The sequence below is a fragment of the Procambarus clarkii genome, chromosome 64 (genome assembly GCF_040958095.1).
Source record: "Procambarus clarkii isolate CNS0578487 chromosome 64, FALCON_Pclarkii_2.0, whole genome shotgun sequence".
In the NCBI taxonomy this organism is placed as follows: domain Eukaryota; kingdom Metazoa; phylum Arthropoda; class Malacostraca; order Decapoda; family Cambaridae; genus Procambarus; species Procambarus clarkii.
Window position 1 is genome coordinate 26,859,871 of NC_091213.1, and position 22,199 is coordinate 26,882,069.

General features: G+C 47.0%; 3 protein-coding genes across 3 annotated transcripts; 2 read left to right on the forward strand and 1 right to left on the reverse strand.

Annotated features, from left to right (window-relative positions):
• Nucleotides 1-1,256: 1,256 nt before the first annotated feature.
• On the reverse strand, nt 1,257-6,479 carry LOC138354810 (uncharacterized). The gene is made up of 2 exons (XM_069309307.1): nt 6,416-6,479; nt 1,257-2,722 (listed from the first exon to the last, which is right to left on the reverse strand). The coding sequence occupies exons 1-2, from the start codon at nt 6,477-6,479 to the stop codon at nt 1,257-1,259; spliced, it is 1,530 nt and encodes a 509-aa protein (XP_069165408.1).
• Nucleotides 6,480-10,316: 3,837 nt separating this feature from the next.
• LOC138354811 (PE-PGRS family protein PE_PGRS33-like) lies at nt 10,317-11,691 on the forward strand. The gene is made up of 2 exons (XM_069309308.1): nt 10,317-10,339; nt 10,716-11,691. Exons 1-2 carry the CDS (start codon nt 10,317-10,319, stop codon nt 11,689-11,691), a joined length of 999 nt encoding a protein of 332 aa, XP_069165409.1.
• A 1,443-nt stretch (nt 11,692-13,134) lies between these two features.
• Nucleotides 13,135-15,815, forward strand: LOC123769104 (uncharacterized). The gene is made up of 2 exons (XM_045760055.2): nt 13,135-14,248; nt 15,634-15,815. The coding sequence occupies exons 1-2, from the start codon at nt 13,813-13,815 to the stop codon at nt 15,747-15,749; spliced, it is 552 nt and encodes a 183-aa protein (XP_045616011.1). The 5' UTR covers nt 13,135-13,812; the 3' UTR covers nt 15,750-15,815.
• The last annotated feature ends 6,384 nt before the right edge of the window (nt 15,816-22,199 follow it).

The following is a 22,199-nucleotide window of genomic DNA, read 5'->3' on the forward strand; positions in this document are numbered from 1 at the left end:
ACTGTGACCCGTAGAGGCATAGAGAGGGAATGTTTTATTTAAGTGTACCAACGAAGAGGCTGTGAGCACCTGTTTGTTGACGTTAAACAGTTCTATAGTAACCAGTGAGGTGAGCAACGGTGGCAGAAATAAATATATCTTGTTGCCCTAAAGACAGTGAATATAGTGACCAGACTGTGACCGCGGCGACCTGTATCGAAACTGACTCAGCCAGTGAAGTCGGCCATCGGCCATCTCCCATGGCAGGGAATCAGTGTACTGGCCACTGACATAAGTCTGCCGGGACAAGGTACATCCCGCGGAGCGACGAGAGTCAAGGAACACCCAGTGTTGACCCCGGCGTTGGACGCCCCACTCAACGTGTGCCCCCCTGGTGTGTCCCCACAAGGGGGGGGGGGGGCACACTACCTCACCCTTAAACACAGACGTGGGGGGGGCACACTACCTCACCCTTAAACACAGACGTGGGGAGGGGGCACACTACCTCACCCTTAAACACAGACGTGGGGAGGGGGGCACACTACCTCACCCTTAAACACAGACGTGGGGGGGGGGGGCACACTACCTCACCCTTAAACACAGACGTGGGGGGGGCACACTACCTCACCCTTAAACACAGACGTGGGGGGGGGCACACTACCTCACCCTTAAACACAGACGTGGGGGGGGGGCACACTACCTCACCCTTAAACACAGACGTGGGGGGGGGGGCACACTACCTCACCCTTAAACACAGACGTGGGGAGGGCACACTACCTCACCCTTAAACACAGACGTGGGGGGGGGCACACTACCTCACCCTTAAACACAGACGTGGGGGGGGCACACTACCTCACCCTTAAACACAGACGTGGGGGGGGGGGGGCACACTACCTCACCCTTAAACACAGACGTGGGGGGGGGGGCACACTACCTCACCCTTAAACACAGACGTGGGGGGGGGCACACTACCTCACCCTTAAACACAGACGTGGGGGGGGGGCACACTACCTCACCCTTAAACACAGACGTGGGGGGGGGGGCACACTACCTCACCCTTAAACACAGACGTGGGGGGGGGGGCACACTACCTCACCCTTAAACACAGACGTGGGGGGGGGGCACACTACCTCACCCTTAAACACAGACATTTGTTTATAGATTTAGGTAAGTATACAAGAGAACTGCTTACTTAATAATCAAATACTTTTATCATTATTATATATATAATTTATTGATTTATAATTATTTCCACAGAGGTGAGTCACTAGTGAAAACTAGCAGCAAGTGAGAACATTACTGGGAGTGTCACGGGGCGTGTTCACCAGTACATTACTGGGAGTGTCACGGGGCGTGTTCACCAGTACATTACTGGGAGTGTCACGGGGCGTGTTCACCAGGACATTACTGGGAGTGTCACGGGGCGTGTTCACCAGTACATTACTGGGAGTGTCACGGGGCGTGTTCACCAGGACATTACTGGGAGTGTCGCTGGGCGTGTTCACCAGTACATTACTGGGAGTGTCACGGGGCGTGTTCACCAGGACATTACTGGGAGTGTCACGGGGCGTGTTCACCAGTACATTACTGGGAGTGTCGCGGGGCGTGTTCACCAGTACATTACTGGGAGTGTCGCGGGGCGTGTTCACCAGTACATTACTGGGAGTGTCGCGGGGCGTGTTCACCAGTACATTACTGGGAGTGTCGTGGGGCGTGTTCACCAGTACATTACTGGGAGTGTCGCGGGGCGTGTTCACCAGGACATTACTGGGAGTGTCGCGGGGCGTGTTCACCAGTACATTACTGGGAATGTCGCGGGGCGTGTTCACCAGTACATTACTGGTAGTGTCGCGGGGCGTGTTCACCAGTACATTACTGGGAGTGTCGCGGGGCGTGTTCACCAGGACATTACTGGGAGTGTCGCGGGGCGTGTTCACCAGTACATTACTGGGAGTGTCGCGGGGCGTGTTCACCAGTACATTACTGGGAGTGTCGCGGGGCGTGTTCACCAGTACATTACTGGGAATGTCGCGGGGCGTGTTCACCAGTACATTACTGGGAGTGTCGCGGGGCGTGTTCACCAGTACATTACTGGGAGTGTCGCGGGGCGTGTTCACCAGTACATTACTGGGAGTGTCGCGGGGCGTGTTCACCAGTACATTACTGGGAGTGTCGCGGGGCGTGTTCACCAGGACATTACTGGGAGTGTCGCGGGGCGTGTTCACCAGGACATTACTGGGAGTGTCGCGGGGCGTGTTCACCAGGACATTACTGGGAGTGTCGCGGGGCGTGTTCACCAGTACATTACTGGGAGTGTCGCGGGGCGTGTTCACCAGTACATTACTGGGAGTGTCGCGGGGCGTGTTCACCAGGACATTACTGGGAGTGTCGCGGGGCGTGTTCACCAGGACATTACTGGGAGTGTCGCGGGGCGTGTTCACCAGTACATTACTGGGAGTGTCGCGGGGCGTGTTCACCAGTACATTACTGGGAGTGTCGCGGGGCGTGTTCACCAGTACATTACTGGGAGTGTCGCGGGGCGTGTTCACCAGTACATTACTGGGAGTGTCGCGGGGCGTGTTCACCAGTACATTACTGGGAGTGTCGCGGGGCGTGTTCACCAGTACATTACTGGGAGTGTCGCGGGGCGTGTTCACCAGTACATTACTGGTAGTGTCGCGGGGCGTGTTCACCAGGACATTACTGGGAGTGTCGCGGGGCGTGTTCACCAGGACACCCTTCACTTATGTCGTGAGTCATTATCTCTACACAGGTGAGTTACCAAGCAAAGACAAACGCTTGGTGACTCATTAGTACCACAGTGGTGAGTACTCATCACGAGTGGTGACTCATTAGTACCACAGTGGTGAGTACTCATCATGAGTGGTAACTCATTAGTGCCACATGAACACGAAATGCTAGTCACTCAATAGCGCCAGTGTTCGATCACCAGGTGACTCATTAGCAGTCCAGGGGTGTCTCACCAGGTGCACGCCTACACATGGTGACCCACATATTAATAACACCTGGTGACTCATTAGCACTCCAGGAGTGACTCACAGGGTGCACGCCTACACATGGTGACCCACATATTAATAACACATTAATGAATACACTGTGGTTTTCAAGGTTTTGTACAGCATGTTTGAACACACTGATGACTTCATACAGTTCAAGAGTGTATAACACCTTTCCCCCAACACTTTGATCACATAACTCAGCCCAGCCTCCTGTTCTGGTACTAATTATAGTAACGATGAGGACCATAGTATATATACTGATGTACATCGAAATTAAAAAGTAGAACTCGGCACTACTGAGTTGGACAAACCGGAAAATAATTTTTTACTTTTGTTGCAAAGGCAAACTAAACTAACATAACCTTCCTAGGCCTAATATAGTACATATGTGTGCTATACTAGGCCAACTACGGGCTCACCATAGCCCGTGTTACTTGGAACTTTTTGTTCCAGGTAGCGAATCTTTAACAACAACAACAACAACTAGGCCAAGTAATATTTAAGTGAGTTTTCAGCTTCATATATTTAAAGAATTCCTTACTAATCAGTATACTGCTATCTAAAGCTAAGTAAGTACGAATTCGTGACTATTGACGATGGTCACAATAGGTACTCGCTAAACAGGAGGATGGGTTGGTTAACTCTAACCTAGGAAATAATTCCTCCTCAAATCTCTTAAGATTAAGCCACGTGTACCTACACGTTTATATACATGTCCCTTTACTGTATACATCACTGCCAACTGTGAAGGAAGACTAAAAAAATCCTCGAATTCATGAGCACAAAAAATAAAAAAGAATTGAGTAGGAAATGTGGACGAGTCGAGGGTCTAGTGTGGCTGGCCCCCACCAACCCTAGCTACACCCTGGCCCGCCCCAGCCACACCCTGGCCCGCCCCAGCCACACCCTGGCCAGCCCCAGCCACACCCTGGCCAGCCCCAGGCACACCCTGGCCAGCCCCAGGCACACCCTGGCCCGCCCCAGCCACACCTGGCCAGCCCCAGGCACACCCCAGCCGGCCCCAGCCACACCCCCCAATGCCCCAGCCACTGCCCCACCCCCCACCAGCCCCAGCCACACTCCCACCAGCGCTAGGCACACCCTCACCAGCCCCAGCCACACCCCCACCAGCCATGCCCCCCCCCCCCACCAAACACATGCAAATATAGACGCGACGCTTTACGGCGAAATTCTGCTGGAAATCTTTGTGGAATATTTTTGGAGAGAATTTTGTAAATCCTTGGACGGGAGGCGGGAGGATAATGGTCAGTGTAGAGGCGGACTGGGAGGAGGAACTGGGGAAGGTAGCAAGAGTGGGACGCGTAAGACAGGGGCAAGAGTATGAAGACAGCGGCGGAACGTAAACGAGGAAGAATTAATGGGTAGTGCCATAGCAGGAGTATGGGGGAAGGAATCTAGGTGAAGAGATGGGAAGTTGGTGAAGGGTTGTGGGGGTTTTCTACTTTGCTTTCCCGACTGCAATGGGTACGTCAACAATGTACATGTAGCAGAAGCTTCACGAAGCTGTCGGAATCAGCAGAGAAAATACGAGAGGAACCGTACAGGGCCTGGGAGCAAGGTCGAGTTAGAGTCCTTGAGGGTCTCTTCTCAGACTAGCCTTACCTGGTCCTGGTTCACGTTGGTCGTGGGAATCTCCTCAACGCTTGAAACACTTTAAGGGACTCCTAGGGTCCTCATCACGTTTATAGTTTAGTGAATAATAGGCAACTTGGTGTTGAAGACACCGGGAGCTAAAGGCTCAAGTAATAGTTTTCATTTTATTTTTTTTATCTTTATTTAATAAAATACAATATAAATTACATATACATAAGTTTTACAAGGCAATAATACATTACATATACAGTAGTATAATTCTCAGTAAACAAATGTTTCATTATCACAGAACATGAACTTTAAACTCCTAAATGTTATACTTATTTTTCTTTAAATGATTTACAAAATTGGAGATTATATTTACATTAATTTACAGGGGAAATTATTTCATTTATATATATATTTTTTAATTCTCAGTAAAACAATTTACCATATCATCACCGAGCATGAGCCGTTAACCCCAAATGTTGTACTTATTCCTACCTCGCAAGACCTTTAATATTTTGTCTACTGAGTAACCCTCCTGCCTGCCTATCCTCACACAAAAAATGTAGTCAGAAAGTAACATAATTATTGTATTCCTAATTTCTTGCATTTTATGTCAATATGAAACATTAAAAACCTCATTAACTCCACTCTAATACTTGGTCCACATAAAGCTTTAAGAGTGTCTCTAATCCAGTTTACAAGAACAACTTTCTGCTTACAGAAATAAAATATATGCATATTATTCTCAATTTCAATACATTGGTCACCCCAATTGTTGTCCTTAATGCCCAACATCAACAACCTATCATTAGTAGGGAGCGATACAATAGCTCACGTTGTTTTGGGGCAATAAATTTAACATGAAGGTTTGCCCATTTTACTTGCCAGCTAAAGAGTGGATTTGCCTCCTCTACTCTAGGAACTATATTTGGTAGTGTAACATCATACACTTGTTTACTGTTCATCATTAAAAAAACCTTCATTATTACAAATCTGCCTGAGAACATCAATTGCACATGAATAAAAGTGTTGTGAAATAAAGGCAAGGTCAGTATACTCTGGCATATGTATCAAGTACCTAACACGTAATTTACAAAAGCAATGTCCTAGCGCATTTACACTATTCCTCTGTATTATCTACTTTCTAAAGGTAACACATAAGATTGCCAATGACTTATGGTACACATTCAGTATTCCTATTCCACCGTTTTTCTTACCTTTACATAGAATAGTCCGTTTAATTGGTTGGTATCTACCATACCATACATATCTAAAAATAGTTTTGACACCATTGATACAGACGCTGCTCCGACACTGTTTATAAAGCATAGGGATCCAATCAATAAAGTCTTGTGCCAATCCTACCCTATCCAATATTTCTAATACAAACTGAACATCAACACGGTCAAAGGCTTTCGACCAGTCGAGGTTTATCATGGAGGAAGGAACATTACTCTCAGACACATAATACACAACATCCCTAATTACATTATTACAATTGTGTATAGATCTTCCAGGCACACCACAAAACTGTTCCTTTGATATAATTTTATCCATTGCAATCCTAAGTCTATTTGCCAGCAATTTCGATATTATTATATAATCCTCGTTTAGCAAGGAAAGTGACCTCCAGTTACTTTGAATATGCAAATCACCCGCTTTAGGTATCATCTTAATAATCCCATAAGATTGTTGACATGCTAAGCTTCCTATGCTATATGCTATACTGCACCACTTGTAAAAGTCTTTACCAATGACATCCCATAGATAGAAATAAAATTCCGCCGGGAACCCATCACAGCCAGGTGATTTACCCTTCTTTAAACTCTTGACCACACTCCACACCTCCTGCTTATCTACATCTTCCAACATTAACATGTTGTCACCCTGGGTTAAATCCCGTGTACATTTTCCAAGGAAATTCTCCCGCATACCTTAGTCTACGTTCACTTTTTTGTACAATTTCTCTAATTCACCTCGAACATAACATACAATCCCATCCGTATTTGTCATATCCGTCCCATCACCTGCTTTAATACTTGTCACAAGTGCTGTACCCTTGTTATTCTTGACTTTACTTAACAAATAAGTAAAGAGTTTTTCACTATACATCCTAGCATTAATCTGGAGGCGAACATTGACTCCTTCAGATATTTCATCCCGCATTTTGATAATCCTGTCCTTTAAAATAGTAATTTCTTCATACTTGTCTAATCCTATATTGACCTTAGCATAAAGTTGTTTTAATCTGTGTTGGAATAAGGTTAACAGACCATATTTTTCAGCAGCCTTTCTTTTGGACACTTTCACGAAGAAACTTTTGCATGCAATTTTACACATGTCCCACCACTCCAACAGACATCGGAACTTATGTTTTTTGCCCAACCAGATGTTCCCACAATACTTGAAAATTATCAATTACATCTCTACTCTGCAACAGACTGCAATTGAGCTTCTATGACCCTGTCCCCACTTTAACCTGATCGTCAATAAGAAGCTTCACCACAACCATACAATGATCTGAACAGCTGACCGGAACAGTACTGCAAGAACTAATTTTATCATGTAATGTGTGCATATATATTCTATCAAGCTTAGATCCATAATTCTGGCAAACATATGTGTACTCAGAGACACCTCCGTTAATGCTATTTGCATCCGTGAGATCAATACATTTCAAAAGTGTAATTAAAGCAGGAGATACACATGTGTTCGACTGAGTGCTACAATCTCTCACAGAAGTGACAATTAAAGTCACCACCAAAAATAACTTTACGTGTTTCTTTTCTGAAAAAATATAATAACTCTTTAGAGAACAATTCCTCTCTCTCTTTCTTCCTGCGGGTGCCAGAGGGAGCATACACATTAAGCAGAGGAATTAGGGTGTCAAGAAAGGAAATCCTTGCATATAAAACATTACCATTATCATCCATTTCAGTATTAAGAACATTGTTATGTGTGGGAACCGACCTGTGAGATTTATATTTAATTTATATGAATTTATATAGAATTTATATATACGTTAATTTATATATTTCGATAGCAATTAGTATGATGTTAAGTGGACTGTATTTCTGCAATAATCTCACAAATCAATCCTTACACATTAGGGGGGGGGGGAGTTTATATAAAAAATATATATATTATATATATATGCAGCCAATCAAACTACAGTATTAAACTACATATATTGGTATACATTGAGGAGGTTCCTTATCTTATTGTACAGCAGGCTTAGTCCACCAGGTATAACTAGGATGTAGACACCAAATTATCCTCATTTGAGGCTAGCTTCCATCACCCATTAACTGATGTATTAAGTCTTGCTTTCTCTTCTTGTTCCTGTCAAAGGGCGCTAGTTGTAAAGCCTGAATCCTAATATATAACAGCTATATAAGAGAAAACACTGTATATTAAATAATAAGGACCAAGGCTTAATTACCTTTTATTTCGAGGCGGGTTTGCATTCTAACCGGTTCGCCCTTATCTACCTAACATTTAACTGGCCAGAAATGATTAGATAAACGGGTTTCGGTAGGACACTTCCCTTGATTATGTTGACAGTGTGTTGATGATGGAAGAACACTACTCTGATCTCCATCACACTTCGTCCAAGAGTAATTATAGGAGCTGAATTTGCTCCACTGCGCCTCTGCTTTTAACAACAATGGCTGACCTCTTCCTCCTCCTGACGCTACTGGCCTACTTTGTCTAGATGTCAGTAAGTGATAGAAGGGTCACACTTACTTTATGTTGATACTGATAATTAAGTTAATTTAAATGAGATGTTTTTTATGATGGTAAAAGTCCAAAGACTAATGTATTTAAGAATAATTCCCAACACAATAGGTGGTGAATTTATAGTACTACGTGGCGATGATATCCCGTTTTCTATTGACGGAAAATTCCACTACAAGCTATATTTTCTATGGGGTAACTTATGTATACAACACAGCAGCAATATTATCTGCAATTGCATGTAATATTATTAAATGGTGTCGGATTTTCCGACAATGTGGGCTCGCTTAGCAATCAATATCATCGTACCACCTTTCAACAAGTTCGTTGGATTAATTAAGATTTCAAAGTAATCAAGCAACACATCAAGTTTTTAACATCTTGTACATTGTGTTCTTGCACTATAAGTACATCCAATTTATGATATTTAAACAATGATATCAGCTCCAACTGTTTATTTCTACAATTGAGTCCATTAATGTTCAAAGTAGCACAATTAAAATTAATAGGCTTCCCAAATTTAACTTTGAGAGAAAACAAAATTACTCTTTTATCCATCATTATCTCACTCGACACTAACTTAGTGTCTTCTTTCCCTTTTCAAAATCTAAGTGTAATATTTTCCCTCGCGGCTCAATTCTGTTCATGTTCCACAATATCCCACCACTCCTTATCGCTGTTCACTTTACCATGATCCCTACGCACCGGTTGAAGTGTGCCTTCGCTACGTTTCGGTGACTCTTCGTGGCCTTGGTCACGGTGAACTTCAATGGCATCCACCTGGTCAATTTTTTCAGAGACTCAATTTAGCGGCACAGTCCTTCATACGTATCAGATCAATACCCTGGCTTAGTTTTTTCCCACATGTCTTCACATGACTGGTTACATAACCAGCCTTCACACCCCAGCCTTCACACGACCCTTACCCTTGCTACCAGACCTTACAGAAGAGGGTGGAGTTATCCTCTGCACAGACATTTCTACATCACTATCCCGCATGATGTCATCCTCTACATCCAGTTGACAACCAATCACTTGTGCTATCGTCACCTCACCAGGGTCAACACCACCATCAGCATCGCAGCTCACGGCAGCTTCAGTGACTATGTTATGGGCGTCAACATGTACATTGTCCTGACTTACCTCACCCTCACCAGGTTGGACGACAGCAGGTATAGCGTCCTGAGCAGTGTCGTCTGCACCGTCCTTGTCTGCTTCACCTTTACCGTACTGACCTAAGTTACCTGCACCGTCCTCACTCCCACAGACGTCTCACATACAGAGTTGTGGGTTACTTCATCTACCCCACCTGGAACTGCAGTATTTACAACAGTGGGATCATTTCCTGACACACTGTCCTCTATTAATGGCGGAAAGTCATGTTCACGAAAAATGTTGATCCGTTCTGTTGCCTCCACCTGGCAGGCAGCAGCCATGTGACCAGTACGCCCACACTTAACACAAGTTATCAGTGGTCCACTGTAGATAAATTTAATATAATAACCTGCCACTGACACTGATAAAGGAATATTACGTTGAAGTTCCATTTTTACTGTTCTTGTTCCACTGAAGCACCCCTTCCCTGGTCCATAGGTATATTTATTGAAACGAACATTGTCCACTTTCCTATTTTGTTCCAGTATATGAATCATAGTTCCATTCAACATTTCAAAAGGCGCATCCCTCACAGAAACGTATGTAAACGTTTTGCTCAAATTAACCACTTGTACTGATCCTTTCCCATTAGGTAAACTGATAATGTCATCATGATACTACTTGAGAAACTCTGAAAACGCCACATTGTTTTCAAATTTCACCACTATGTTTCCTGGCAGTGGTTGGTAACCAAATATTTCGTCCATCTTTATCTGTAGCACATCGACAATCGTCGCCCAGACAAGATCATAATCAGTATTACAACTGAACTTGAGTCCTACGGACTCCTTCCCCTTGAGTGGAGGTGTGTAGGAGCCCATGATGGCACATATACCACACCCAGCGTGAGCTATCCCCCCATCAGTCAACACGCCGGCCAACAGCGACGACAAACACGTCCACCCACCAGACGCCAGTAGCACAGCGAACCAAAACACGTCTGCTCACCACCACGTCCACGACGAGACTCCTAATAGTTGGCAGTATTCAGAAGTGCCTCAACGGAAACATCAAAAAAAGCTTACCAATAGTTTATTTACTAACTTAACCACTAATACAATTGGTGTTTGATTTACTTTAGATTGGCGTCAGAAAGACTATGGTTGCATTAGCGAGACTCTTGACGTCTGACTAATCGATTCCGATCCACTCGTTGAGAAACACCTAACTTAACACAAGTTAAGTTGGCCTCGGGGCTCCTGGTGGATCACTGGCTGGCAGCCTTGTGACTCCTGGTGGATCACAGGTTGGCAGCCTCGGGGCTCCTGGTGGATCACTGGTTGGCAGCCTTGTGACTCCTGGTGGATCACAGGTTGGCAGCCTCGGGGCTCCTGGTGGATCACTGGTTGGCTGCCTCGGGGCTCCTGGTGGATCACTGGCTGGCAGCCTTGGGGCTCCTGGTGGATCACAGGTTGGCAGCCTTGTGACTCCTGGTGGATCACAGGTTGGCAGCCTCGGGGCTCCTGGTGGATCACTGGTTGGCTGCCTCGGGGCTCCTGGTGGATCACTGGCTGGCAGCCTTGTGACTCCTGGTGGATCACAGGTTGGCAGCCTCGGGGCTCCTGGTGGATCACTGGTTGGCAGCCTTGGGGCTCCTGGTGGATCACAGGTTGGTAGCCTCGGGGCTCCTGGTGGATCACAGGTTGGCAGCCTCGGGGCTCCTGGTGGATCACAGGTTGGCAGCCTCGGGGCTCCTGGTGGATCACAGGTTGGCAGCCTCGGGGCTCCTGGTGGATCACAGGTTGGCAGCCTTGGGGCTCCTGGTGGATCACTGGTTGGCAGCCTCGGGGCTCCTGGTGGATCACAGGTTGGCAGCCTCGGGGCTCCTGGTGGATCACTGGTTGGCAGCCTTGGGGCTCCTGGTGGATCACTGGTTGTCAGCCTCGGGGCTCCTGGTGGATCACAGGTTAGCAGCCTCGGGGCTCCGGGTGGATCACAGGTTGGCAGCCTTAGGGCTCCTGGTGGATCACAGGTTGGCAGCCTCGGGGCTCCTGGTGGATCACAGGTTGGCAGCCTCGTGACTCCTGGTGGATCACTGGTTGGCAGCCTCGGGGCTCCTGGTGGATCACAGGTTGGCAGCCTCGTGGCTCCTGGTGGATCACTGGTTGGCAGCCTCGGGGCTCCTGGTGGATCACAGGTTGGCAGCCTCGTGACTATTGGTGGATCACAGGTTGCATTGCTTTTCGCTGTGCCGTGATGTAGTACTCACCTAGTTGTGCTGGAAGGGGTTAAGCATCGGCTCTTTGATCCCGCCTCGTGACTGTTAATCAACTAGTGAATGAGGGGAGAGAGAGAGTGGTGAGTGGAGAGCAGTTGACAAGGCAACCCATCCTTGACTCAAGTCAATTCAATCCAGCGGTCGACCCCACAGACGCATTCATAAATTTCAATATACTGTTCATTAAAAACAGGAATTTTCTCAAATATAAATCAATATTTTAATATATTTTCATATTGTGCATATATAGGCATAGGTTAGGTGTTTAGGTTCTGTTGGCGATTATTGTATTTGTAGTACGTGGATGATGCATTTACAGCGTTGTGGTTCGAACAAAATTCGTCAGTGAAGCACTTGTTCCGGAAGTGTTCGAACGTCAGCAGTTGTGAGTCCTGAGTCGTTTTTCATTCATAAACTGTTGGGGTTTGGCGGGTGCATGGAATGAACTTAGTTTTTTTTTATTTATTGGGCTAGCTGGGCAAGCCACTGTTTATGTATGATAAACTGTTTACACACGACACATAACTGATGACGTTCGAACATTTCTCGAACAAGTGCTTCGCTGACAACTTTTGTTCAAGTAAGTAAGTAATTATCAAAAGAAGGCACTAAACCGCGTAGGCAACTTTTTGTTCTAACTACAACTCTGAAATCAGCCCGTCCGCTAAACAAATGACAAAGTCTATTCCATCCACCCGCCAAACCCCAGCTGTTTAAGAATGAAAAGCAGTTTACACACGACTCACAAGTGATGACGTCCGAACACTTCCGAAACAAGCGCTTCACTGACGGATTTTGTTCGAACCACAACGCTGTAAATGTTTCTCCCACGTACTACAAATACAAATAATCGCCAACAGAACCTAGACTAACAAATGCCTAAATATACAGTATGGGAATATATCACAATATTAATTTATATGTGAGAAAATTTCTTCTTTGAATGAACAGCATGTGAACATTGATGATTGTATCTTTGGGGTCGACCGCTGGATGCAGCCCGTCCTCCAAACAAAGATCCAAAAGTGATTCTATGCACCCGCCAAACCCCCTGTTTATGAATGAAAAACGGTTCACACACGACTCACAACTGCTGACGTTCGAACATATCCGGAACAAGTGCTTCACTGACGAATTTTGTTCGAACCACACCGTTATAAATGCTTCACCCACGTGCTACAAATACAAATAATCGCCAACAGAACCTAAACACCTAACCTAACCTATGACTATATATGCACAATGTGCTAATATATTATAATATTAATTTATATTTGAGAAAATTCCCGTTTTGAATGAGCAGCATGTAAATATTTATGAATGCGTCTGTGGGGTTGACCGCTGGATGTAATGGACTTGAGTCGAGGACGGGTTGCTGGATGGCATGGACGTCGTCTGAGGACGGGTTGCTGGATGGCATGGACGTCGTCTGAGGACGGGTTGGTTATCCTTGGATAACAGTGTGTCAAATACTGACAAGACAACATATTAGCATAATAATGAAAATATTTTACAATAAAATCTTACAATATGGCTCATGAACATAGAGAAAACTCGCTTTTTGGGAAGTTTCAAGTTGAAACTTATTTACCCGCTTCACGCTCATGGGCAGCTTGGCGGGAAGAACTGTTGTCAGGTGGCTGGCAACGACACTTGCCAGTCAGTTGTCTTGATGCCGTCAAGACTCCCGGCAGGTGTCAAGTATTTGCGGTCATTTCTTTAATTGATTCGTCAAATGATACGTTTTTAACGATTGTTGTTCTAATAGGAAGCGTTTAGGTTCTGGGAAGAATTTCTGCTTATGTATTGGTGCAAATAATATCTTCAAGGCACTTAAGGCTTTGAACATGGTTCACAGTTTTGTTCCACTTGCAAATAGTTCAACTGAATAGGAACAAAGATTCTCGCTGACGGAACTGTTATATTCTGTTGCTGTTAATACGCGCACTTCACGTGAATTGATTGTGATCTAATCCTCGAAATCAAACTTTTTAAAAGCCTTTTGTTGCCTTTAAATTTACTAGTTAAGCTTGTCTTTCAAAAGCCTGGAAAAATTATCCGGCAATTGTTGGACCATCTGGTGTAGACCTCCTGTGAACTATGGCGCCTGTCACCCACGGCGATAACACGTTCTGCAAGACGGCGCGTCACGTGACCAAGATGGCCTTGAACAAGGTGTCTCAGACGGCAATTAAGAAAGCGGTTAACGCTGGGCGTCGTGGAGGGTCCAGCAGCTGTGGTCTGAAGCGGATGGTTGACCATGGCATCCAGACAGTAGGTGAAGCGGGCGGCTTGAAGTCCTTCCTGAAGGTGGGGTTGGCCAAGGTTAAACACGACGGGGTTAAGAAGGTGGCCAAGGACTTGCTGCAGATGGCAACCAAGGAAATTTTGGGAGCGTTCCCAGCTGGTGTGGGCGTGGCTCTGACGGCAGATGGGTCTCTCCACTTGATGATAGGAGAGCCGTCACACGCTGGCACGGTGCCACAGACGCACAGGGAGGAAGATGCGTCTTTCCGGAAGTTCGTAAAGACTGAAGGTGAGTAGTATGTTCCCTTGTCTGGATTAGAACATAAGAATAAAGATAACTGCAAAACGCCTATTCGTCAATACGAGGCATCTCCTATTCATATCCACCCATTCTCATTCATGTCTAACCTACGCTTGAAACAATCGAGGTATCCTACTTCTATTATGTTGTGCATTAATTGGTTCCACAAATCAATAGCACTGTTACCGAACCAGTATTTACCCGGGCCTTTCCTAAATCTAAACTTGTCCCATTTATACCCATTGTTTCATGTTCTAACTTGTGTTAATTGCACTGGCCGGTATACCCTAACTGATCTCTCCTTTACTGTCTTAGTTGCTTGATCCCTTAAAGTTCCCCAAGGATTGCCTTGTCCTAGAAAGGGCTCGTCTTTATTTATGCAAAAACTGTAAAATTTAAGATTGTATAAACAGCACTTCATTGTCATGATTTATTTTCTTTGAGGAACTCGTGAAGGTGTCTAAAGGGAGTTAGTTTAGTTCATTTATTATGCACACCATACCCATCTCTAGAGGGACATAGAGAATATTGCACATTCGCTTCTTGGGACTTTACTTTATACTCTTAAAAGTCTGAGAGAAATCTTGGAGGGAGGGAATTACCGAAGGAAAGTGCCAAGCCATTACAACTATATAGCATTTGAAAGGGGTCAGGATAGGCATTTGGAATGGGACGAGGGAAGGAATAGTGCCCAACCACTTCGACGGTCGGGGATCGAACGCAAACCTCTATGCAGTGAGACTGTCGCTCTACCGTCCAGCCCAAGTAGTTGGGCACTCAAATCTTTGGACCAGTATTTTAGCATTTAAATATTTATTTAAGGAGTTTAGTATACTACCGCTCAACAAAAAATCTCTCAATTTTTTATATCGCCTCCAATATGAGCTTTGATTAAAGCAATGGAGCATCTACAAAAGTTTCAGGTGGAAAATTTCTATTATACACTTGGAGGTTGACTGGTTCATGATCGACAGTTAGGAAGTGAAATGCTTTCTTGCACCTCGTATGATAGGACGTGTATATTGCATACAACTTGTGACCGTAATAGAAATATGCATCATGGAATTTTGTCCTAAAAACCTAATTTATTAAATTTAAACCCCACACTCTATGACAACGTTTATTAATTTCCTAATCCAGAGTAGTGAAGTTGTCAATAAAAAATTAAAGTACTTCTCGAGGGCTTTACCATTTGACTTGTTAATTGTAGACGGTTAAAAAGTCTTCGTAAATGATCCTACTAAATCCACTAAATACTCGAAATGACTTTGCATTTGTTAAATAAGTTTCAGTGCAAATATCACTTTTAAAGTCCATGTTTCTATGCCTAACTTGACAGTAGATGGTAATGTTCCTTAATGTTGTTTCCTCAGGAGGTGTGACCAGCCGTCATGAAGCGACCCTCCGCGTGCCCCGGGTCTCCTCTACCCTGGCCCGACATCCGCTCCACCTTCCACCCAGAACTCCTCATTTTCCAGACTGTTCCTGATCATATCTTACTTTAAATGGCTTGAGAGTTGTGGCTTTAATTTTAATTAATAAATTTAATTTTTTATCAGTTGTATTAATTTATTTTCTTTTTGAAGTTTATTTGCATTAACTGCTCTTGTACTAAGAATGCAGGAAGCGCATTAACTTGAACTTGACTATATTAATGTAATATTTATCAGCTTTACCACATAGAACGGGCAGCTTTATCATTACTAACTGTGCAATGATACCAGCACTGACAAGTGTACCCGTGAAGAACATGTTTAGTATGTTGTAACTTTATAAACCAGTCAACAAGAGATGCTTGTTTGAGAGTGACCCCCCTCCCCGCTCAGCTCGTTGTTGCCGTGAGGCGGCTGCTGGAGTGTGAAGCTCCTTGGGACAGTCCTCTGTCCTTTTCTAGCCTTGTGCTCCTGCTGCTGTCCTCTCCAATTCTGCCGAGCACCTTTTCCTTTTCCTTCTGATTCGTTTTTCTCCCCCCTCTTCTCCTATCTGCTTGCCGTTTCCTGCCGACCTTTTGCTTGTTCTGGTTCTTCCCTTGGACTTCTTCTATTTTGACGCCCGGGTGTCTGAGGAGGCATACTCTTGCACCCGTAGAACTGTAGTACCCGACGTCGAGAGCGAGGGAAACATTTTTATTGTCAATCCCCTTTTCGTCACTGAACCCGATCTCGACGGACTGTCGGTTCGTAAGGTGGCGTTTGTGGGGCGTATACTCACGACGCACCCCTGGGAGGCCCCGGCAAGATCAGCGATAGCTTCTTGTTGGGTGTCCTGCCTCTAACTGTGGCTCCATGGTGGGTGTGGGGGCGCATTCGTGAAGGAATTTTCCTTTTCGTAATGATGACCCCTGTTTCGACTGTTTCTGCTTTACCTTCTCAGGCTCGTGGGGTGGGCGACCAAGCCCCCGAGTCGGTCCGTGTTGGAAGACCGGGCTCTGTAGCCTCCGCTGCATTGGGCCCCGACCTTGCTCCTCCTTTGGCCTCTCTGACTCCTTCCCCTGGCTCCCCTCCCTCCTCTGTGGTTAGGCAGAGCCCCAAGCCCCCAGTGGTGACTACCTCGTCCCCTGGCGCGGCTCCATCTCTAGTTGTAACTACTGCGCCTTTTAACCCAAATATTTTGATCTCCTCCCTCTTGATTCTGCGCCTCTTGACGATTTCTCCCTCCATCGACATCTCGTTGATTCCGTGGATGCCTCCATTACTTTTAACCCCACTCGTTCTTGTACACGTGTCGTTGCTGCTCCTTCTCGGGATGCTGCTTCCCGCTTGGCTGCCTTATCCTGCCTTGGCGAGACCCCTGTTCGGGTCTCGAAGAACGCTCAGTTGAATGCCAGTGTTGGCACTATTCTGCTCCTGCCCCATGTTGCGACCGGTGTTCGGGACCTGCGCGACTGCCACGACGATACTCGACATATCCTTGTTCCCCAGGGCCATTCTATTCTCTAGGTGGACACGTTTACTCGTCCCCTTCGTGGTAGTCGCCGTCAACCCCTCTGGGTTGTGAAGATTACCTTTGATGGTAGGACCCTTCCACCCTCTGTCATTCTTGCTGGTGCCAGGTGCTCTGTCCAGGAGTACATTCCTTCTCCTCGGCTCTGTAACAAAAGCTGGAGGTTTGGGCATGGTTCCCTCCGCTGCTCCGGGACTGTCTCTCTCTGTCCTTTGTGTGGTGGCGAAGGTCACTCTAAGTCGGAGTGCACTTCTCCCCAGGCTCGTTGCCTCAACTGCGCAGAGGCCCATCCTACCTTCTCCCGTGCGTGTGTCCATTACAAGCTTGAGGCAGCCGTCCTCAACTTGAAGCACCGGGAGCGTTCATCTTTTCCTGAGGCGAGACACCAGGTTCGCCAGCTCCCGCCTTATGCTAATATCTCTTATGCTCGCGTGTTGCGCTCTTCCTCTCCTCGTCCTTCCCACCTTCCTCAGACTTGCAACCGTTTTCGGGCCTTGGACCCTGATACGCTCACTGCCCCCTCCTCTGTTCCTTTGGGTTCTCTCACGAATGATCCACCTCCTGGTCCTCTGTCTGGGGTTCCCCTTCTTTCTACCCGGTCTGTCTCGTCTCCGGTGTCTTCTTCCTCGACTCCCTCCGTTCCTCCTTCCCATCCTTCCCCTCCGTCTCTTGATTCGCCCCGCCGCCTGTCGGCGCGGGCTGATGTCCATCGCTCTCCAAACGGCCGTCATGTGTGCTCTCGTTCAGCTTCTGTTGAGATGCTAGAATCCGTTGCCCAGTACGTGGTTGCTGGGACACCTGTCTCTTTAAGTCAGAAGCGTAAGCCTGGCTCCTCTCCTTCCTCCTCCCTGGCGGGTAAGAAGGTTTCGCTTTCTTCCTCGGCCCCTACTTCTGCCCCTCTCGCTCCTTCCCCTCCCATTTCGGTGGTTGCGCCCCCTGTTCCTGCTATGGAGGTTTCTTTAGCCCCCGCTTCCCTCTTGGTTGCTGCCCTTGCTGAGGTGCGCTCCCCTCTTTCTACCCCCCCTCTTCCTGCTGCTGTCCTTTCCTGCTCCCCTCCGTTGTCTCCTCTTTCTCCTCCGGACCCCGCCCGCCCACCTCTGGTCTGTTCTCCCGCCTCCTTCCCTCCGTCTTTGCTCAGTTTACCCATGCCCCCTAACCCTGACTTTGCTGACCCTGATCCCGACCCTGATATTCTTTAACGTGCTCTGTTGCTCTTTCGCCTTTGTTTCTTCCTTGTTCTCTGGTTTTTGTCCTTTCTCTTCTCGTCGATGTCTATTCTTCAATGGAACGTTCGAGGTTATTACGCCAATTTCCTCGAACTCCAGCTTCTGATTTCGCGGTTTTCGCCCCTTTGTGTGTGTCTCCAGGAGCCGATGCTTGGTGCTCGTCCTGGTCGTTTTCGTGGCTATTGCTTTCTCTTCCCCCCCCCCCCCCCACCAGCCGTTGCTGGGGCTTCTAATTCTTCTGCTCTCTAGATCCGTGCTGATGTTCCCTTTGTTCCTTTACTTTTTCCTTCGCCTCTCCATTGTTCTGCTGCTCGTTTCTTTGTGGGGAAATGGTACACAGTTTGTTCCATTTATCTCCCCCCGAGTGTCCCGCTTTCTCTTCCTGATTTAAAACACCTGCTGGACTCCTTACCGGAGCCTGTCCTCCTGCTGGGTGATTTCAATTGTCGTCATTCTTTTTGGGGTGACGTTCTGACGAATACCCGGAGTCGCCTTCTTGAGCCGTTTCTCCTCTCTTCTTCCCTGTCTCTTCTGAATTCTGGTGAGCCCACTCATTTGGACTCGCGGACTCGCACCCTGTCTTGTCTTGATCTTTCTCTCTGCTCTTCTCTTTACTTAGATTTCACGTGGCAGGTTCTTGATGACCTCCATGGAAGTGATCATTTCCCCATCCTTGTTTCCTTTTTCTCTTTTCGCCCTTCCCTCTCTTTCCCTAGGTGGCAGTTTGCTAAGGCGGACTGGACCCTATTTACCCTCAGTGCTGTTTTCTCTGACCTCTCCCTTCTGCCTCTCTCTCGCGCTCTCCTCCTTTTTCATGACACTGTCTTCAACGCTGCCCTCCGCTCTATTCCTCGCTCTTCCTCTCGGGGTATACTAAAGTGTGTTCCCTGGTGGAATGCGGACTGTGCTCGGGCTGTCCGCTGTAAGCGTGCAGCCTGGAAGAGGCACCGCCGTAGGCAGACGACCGATTCTTTTCTTTTCTTTCGGAAAGCGAGTGCGGTGGCCCGTAGGGCCATCCGTACGGCTAAATGTGAATGTTGGACATCTTATGTCTCAACAATTACGTCCGAAACTCCTCTGGCCCAGATCTGGAAGCGTATCCGCAAGATAGAGGGTAAGTTTGTTCCCGATTTTTCACCGGTCCTTCACCTCCATGATACTCTGTGGCGGACCCGTTGCAGGTCGCTTCCGTACTGGGTTCCCACTTTTCTTCTGTTAGCTCTGGTCTTCATCTTCCCCAATCTTTCCTTCTTCGTAAACCTGTCCTTGAGTCTCGTCCTTTAGATTTCTGCACTCGTCTTCAGCTTCCCTATAATGATCCCTTCACTCTCTCTGAACTTCATTCTGCCCTGGCCCTCTGCGGTTTTACGGCGGCGGGCCCCGATGGTATTCATTATGAGATGCTTCGCCATCTCCCTCCGTGCACGTCTCAGTATTTACTGAGTCTGTATAATCGGATCTGGGAGTCGTCGTCAGTCACTGAGGACTGGCTCGATGCCGTTGTCCTCCCTGTTCGCTATCCGGGGTCTCAGGGTACTTCCCCTAAGGACTGTCGCCCTATTGCCCTCACGAGTTGTGTCTGCACACTCTTTGAACGTATGGTTAATGTTCGTCTGATGTGGTTCCTGGAACACCATCACCCCCACTCCCTTTCTCAATTTGGTTTCCACAAGTGCCGCAGCACGACAGATGTCCTGGTGAACTTGGAGGTCTATATTCGTACTGCTTTTGCTGCGAAGACCTCCGTTGTTGCCGTGTTTTTTGACCTGGAAAAGGCTTACGACACCACTTGGCGATATCATATTCTATCTCAACTTCATTCTTTTGGCCTTCGTGGTCACCTCCCTCTCTTTCTTTGCAGCTTCCTCTCTTGTCGTTCCTTTCGGGTGCGCCTAGGTACCGCTCTCTCTGCCTCTTTTCAGCAATACAAAGGTGCCCCAGGGTTGTGTTCTGAGCACTACTCTTTTTCTGGTTGCCCTCAATGGTCTTCTTTCCTCTCTTCCTTCTGGTGTCTTCTCCGCTCTCTATGTCGATGATCTTACCCTTTGCTGTCAGGGTGATGATTCGCCTCTCCTTCAATGCCGGCTTCAACTTGCAATTGATGCCGTGTCGTCTTGGGCCACAGATCATGGCTTCAAGTTCTCTACTTCTAAGACTTGTGCCATGACTTTTACGCGGAAACGGGTTGTTCTTCATCCCTCTTTGTCACTTTTTGGTCATCCCCTTGAATACAAAGATTCCGTTAAGCTTTTGGGGTTATTCCTTGACACTCGTTTGTCTTGGTCTCCCCATATCTCTTACCTCCGTGTTGAGTGCTCTAAGGCCCTTACCCTCCTTCGGGTCTTGTCCCATACTTCTTGGGGGGCAGATAGGTGCACTCTCCTTGCTTTACATTCCTCTCTCGTCCTGTCTAAGCTCGATTATGGTTGCCCTGCTTACTCGTCTGCTTCTCCTTCTACTCTTCGCCGTCTTGATGCTTTGCACCATACTGGGTTGCGCCTCAGTTCTGGTGCCTTTCGTTCGACTCCGATCCTTAGCTTGTATGTTGACACTGGCTTCCTGTCTCTCCAGGACCGCCGTGATCGCTACTGTCTTCGCTATCTTGCGCGGTCCTTGCAACATCCTTCCTCTCGCCTCTGTCGTGATTTAACTTTTACCCCTCCTGCGGTTCCTGTTCCTCTTCACCACCTCCCTCTTTCTGTCCGGTTATCTCGCCTGCAGGATTCTCTTTCCGTTCGTATTTCTATTGTTTCTCCTCGTGTTGTTCCTTCTTTGCCCCCGTGGAGGGTCCCTCTTCCGCAGTTTTGTACATCCTTGACCCGTATCACTAAAGCTTTTACCCCTCCTACGGTTCTAAAACGCCTTTTCCTTGAGCACTTCTCTTCTCACTCCTGCTCCGTTTCCGTCTTCGCCGATGGGTCTAAGTCGGCGGACGGTGTTGGCTACTCTGTTGTTTTTCCTGATCGCACTTATATGTGTCGCTTACCTCCGGAGACTAGCATCTTTACAGCGGAACTTTATGCTATTCTCTATGCTCTTCGTCTCCTTCTTTCTCTTTGTCAATCTTCCTTTGTAGTTGTTGTTGCCTCTCGTAGTGCCCTCATGGCTCTCGGGTCCTTTAATCCGGTTCATCCAGTAGTTGTCGAGATCTAGCATTGGCTGTTTCTTGTTCACAGTAAATTTAAGTTGGTTGAGTTTTGTTGGGTTCCCAGCCATATTGGTGTCTTTAAATGAGCGTGCGGATGCTGCCGCCAAGGAAGCTGTCCGCTCTTGTCCCATCTCTCGTAAAGGCATTCCGTATTCCGACTTTTACCCGGTTATCCATTCCTCAGTCCTTACCCGTTGGCAGGCTTCTTGGTTGTCTGTTACTGGTAACAAGCTACGTACTCTTAAATGTTGTGTTTCCTCGTGGCCGTCCTCCTTCCACCGTAACCGGCGGTGGGAAACAGCTCTGGCGAGGTTGCGTATTGGCCATACTCGCTTAATCCATGGTCACTTGATGGAGCGCCGCCCTGCTCCTTATTGTCCTAGTTGCATTGTCCCTCTTACGGTCGTGCATATCCTTCTTGAATGTCCTGACTTCCAGGACGAGCGTGTGTCTTGCTTTCCGACCGCCCCTCGCGGTCACCTGTCCCTCAATAGAATTCTTGGTGACTCGGATACTTTTGATATCGTTCGCCTTATGCGTTTTTGTTCTCGTATTGGCATCCTTGGTGATATTTAGCGCCTTCTGATTATTCTGCGTATTTGATGGTGCTACATAGCCTTCC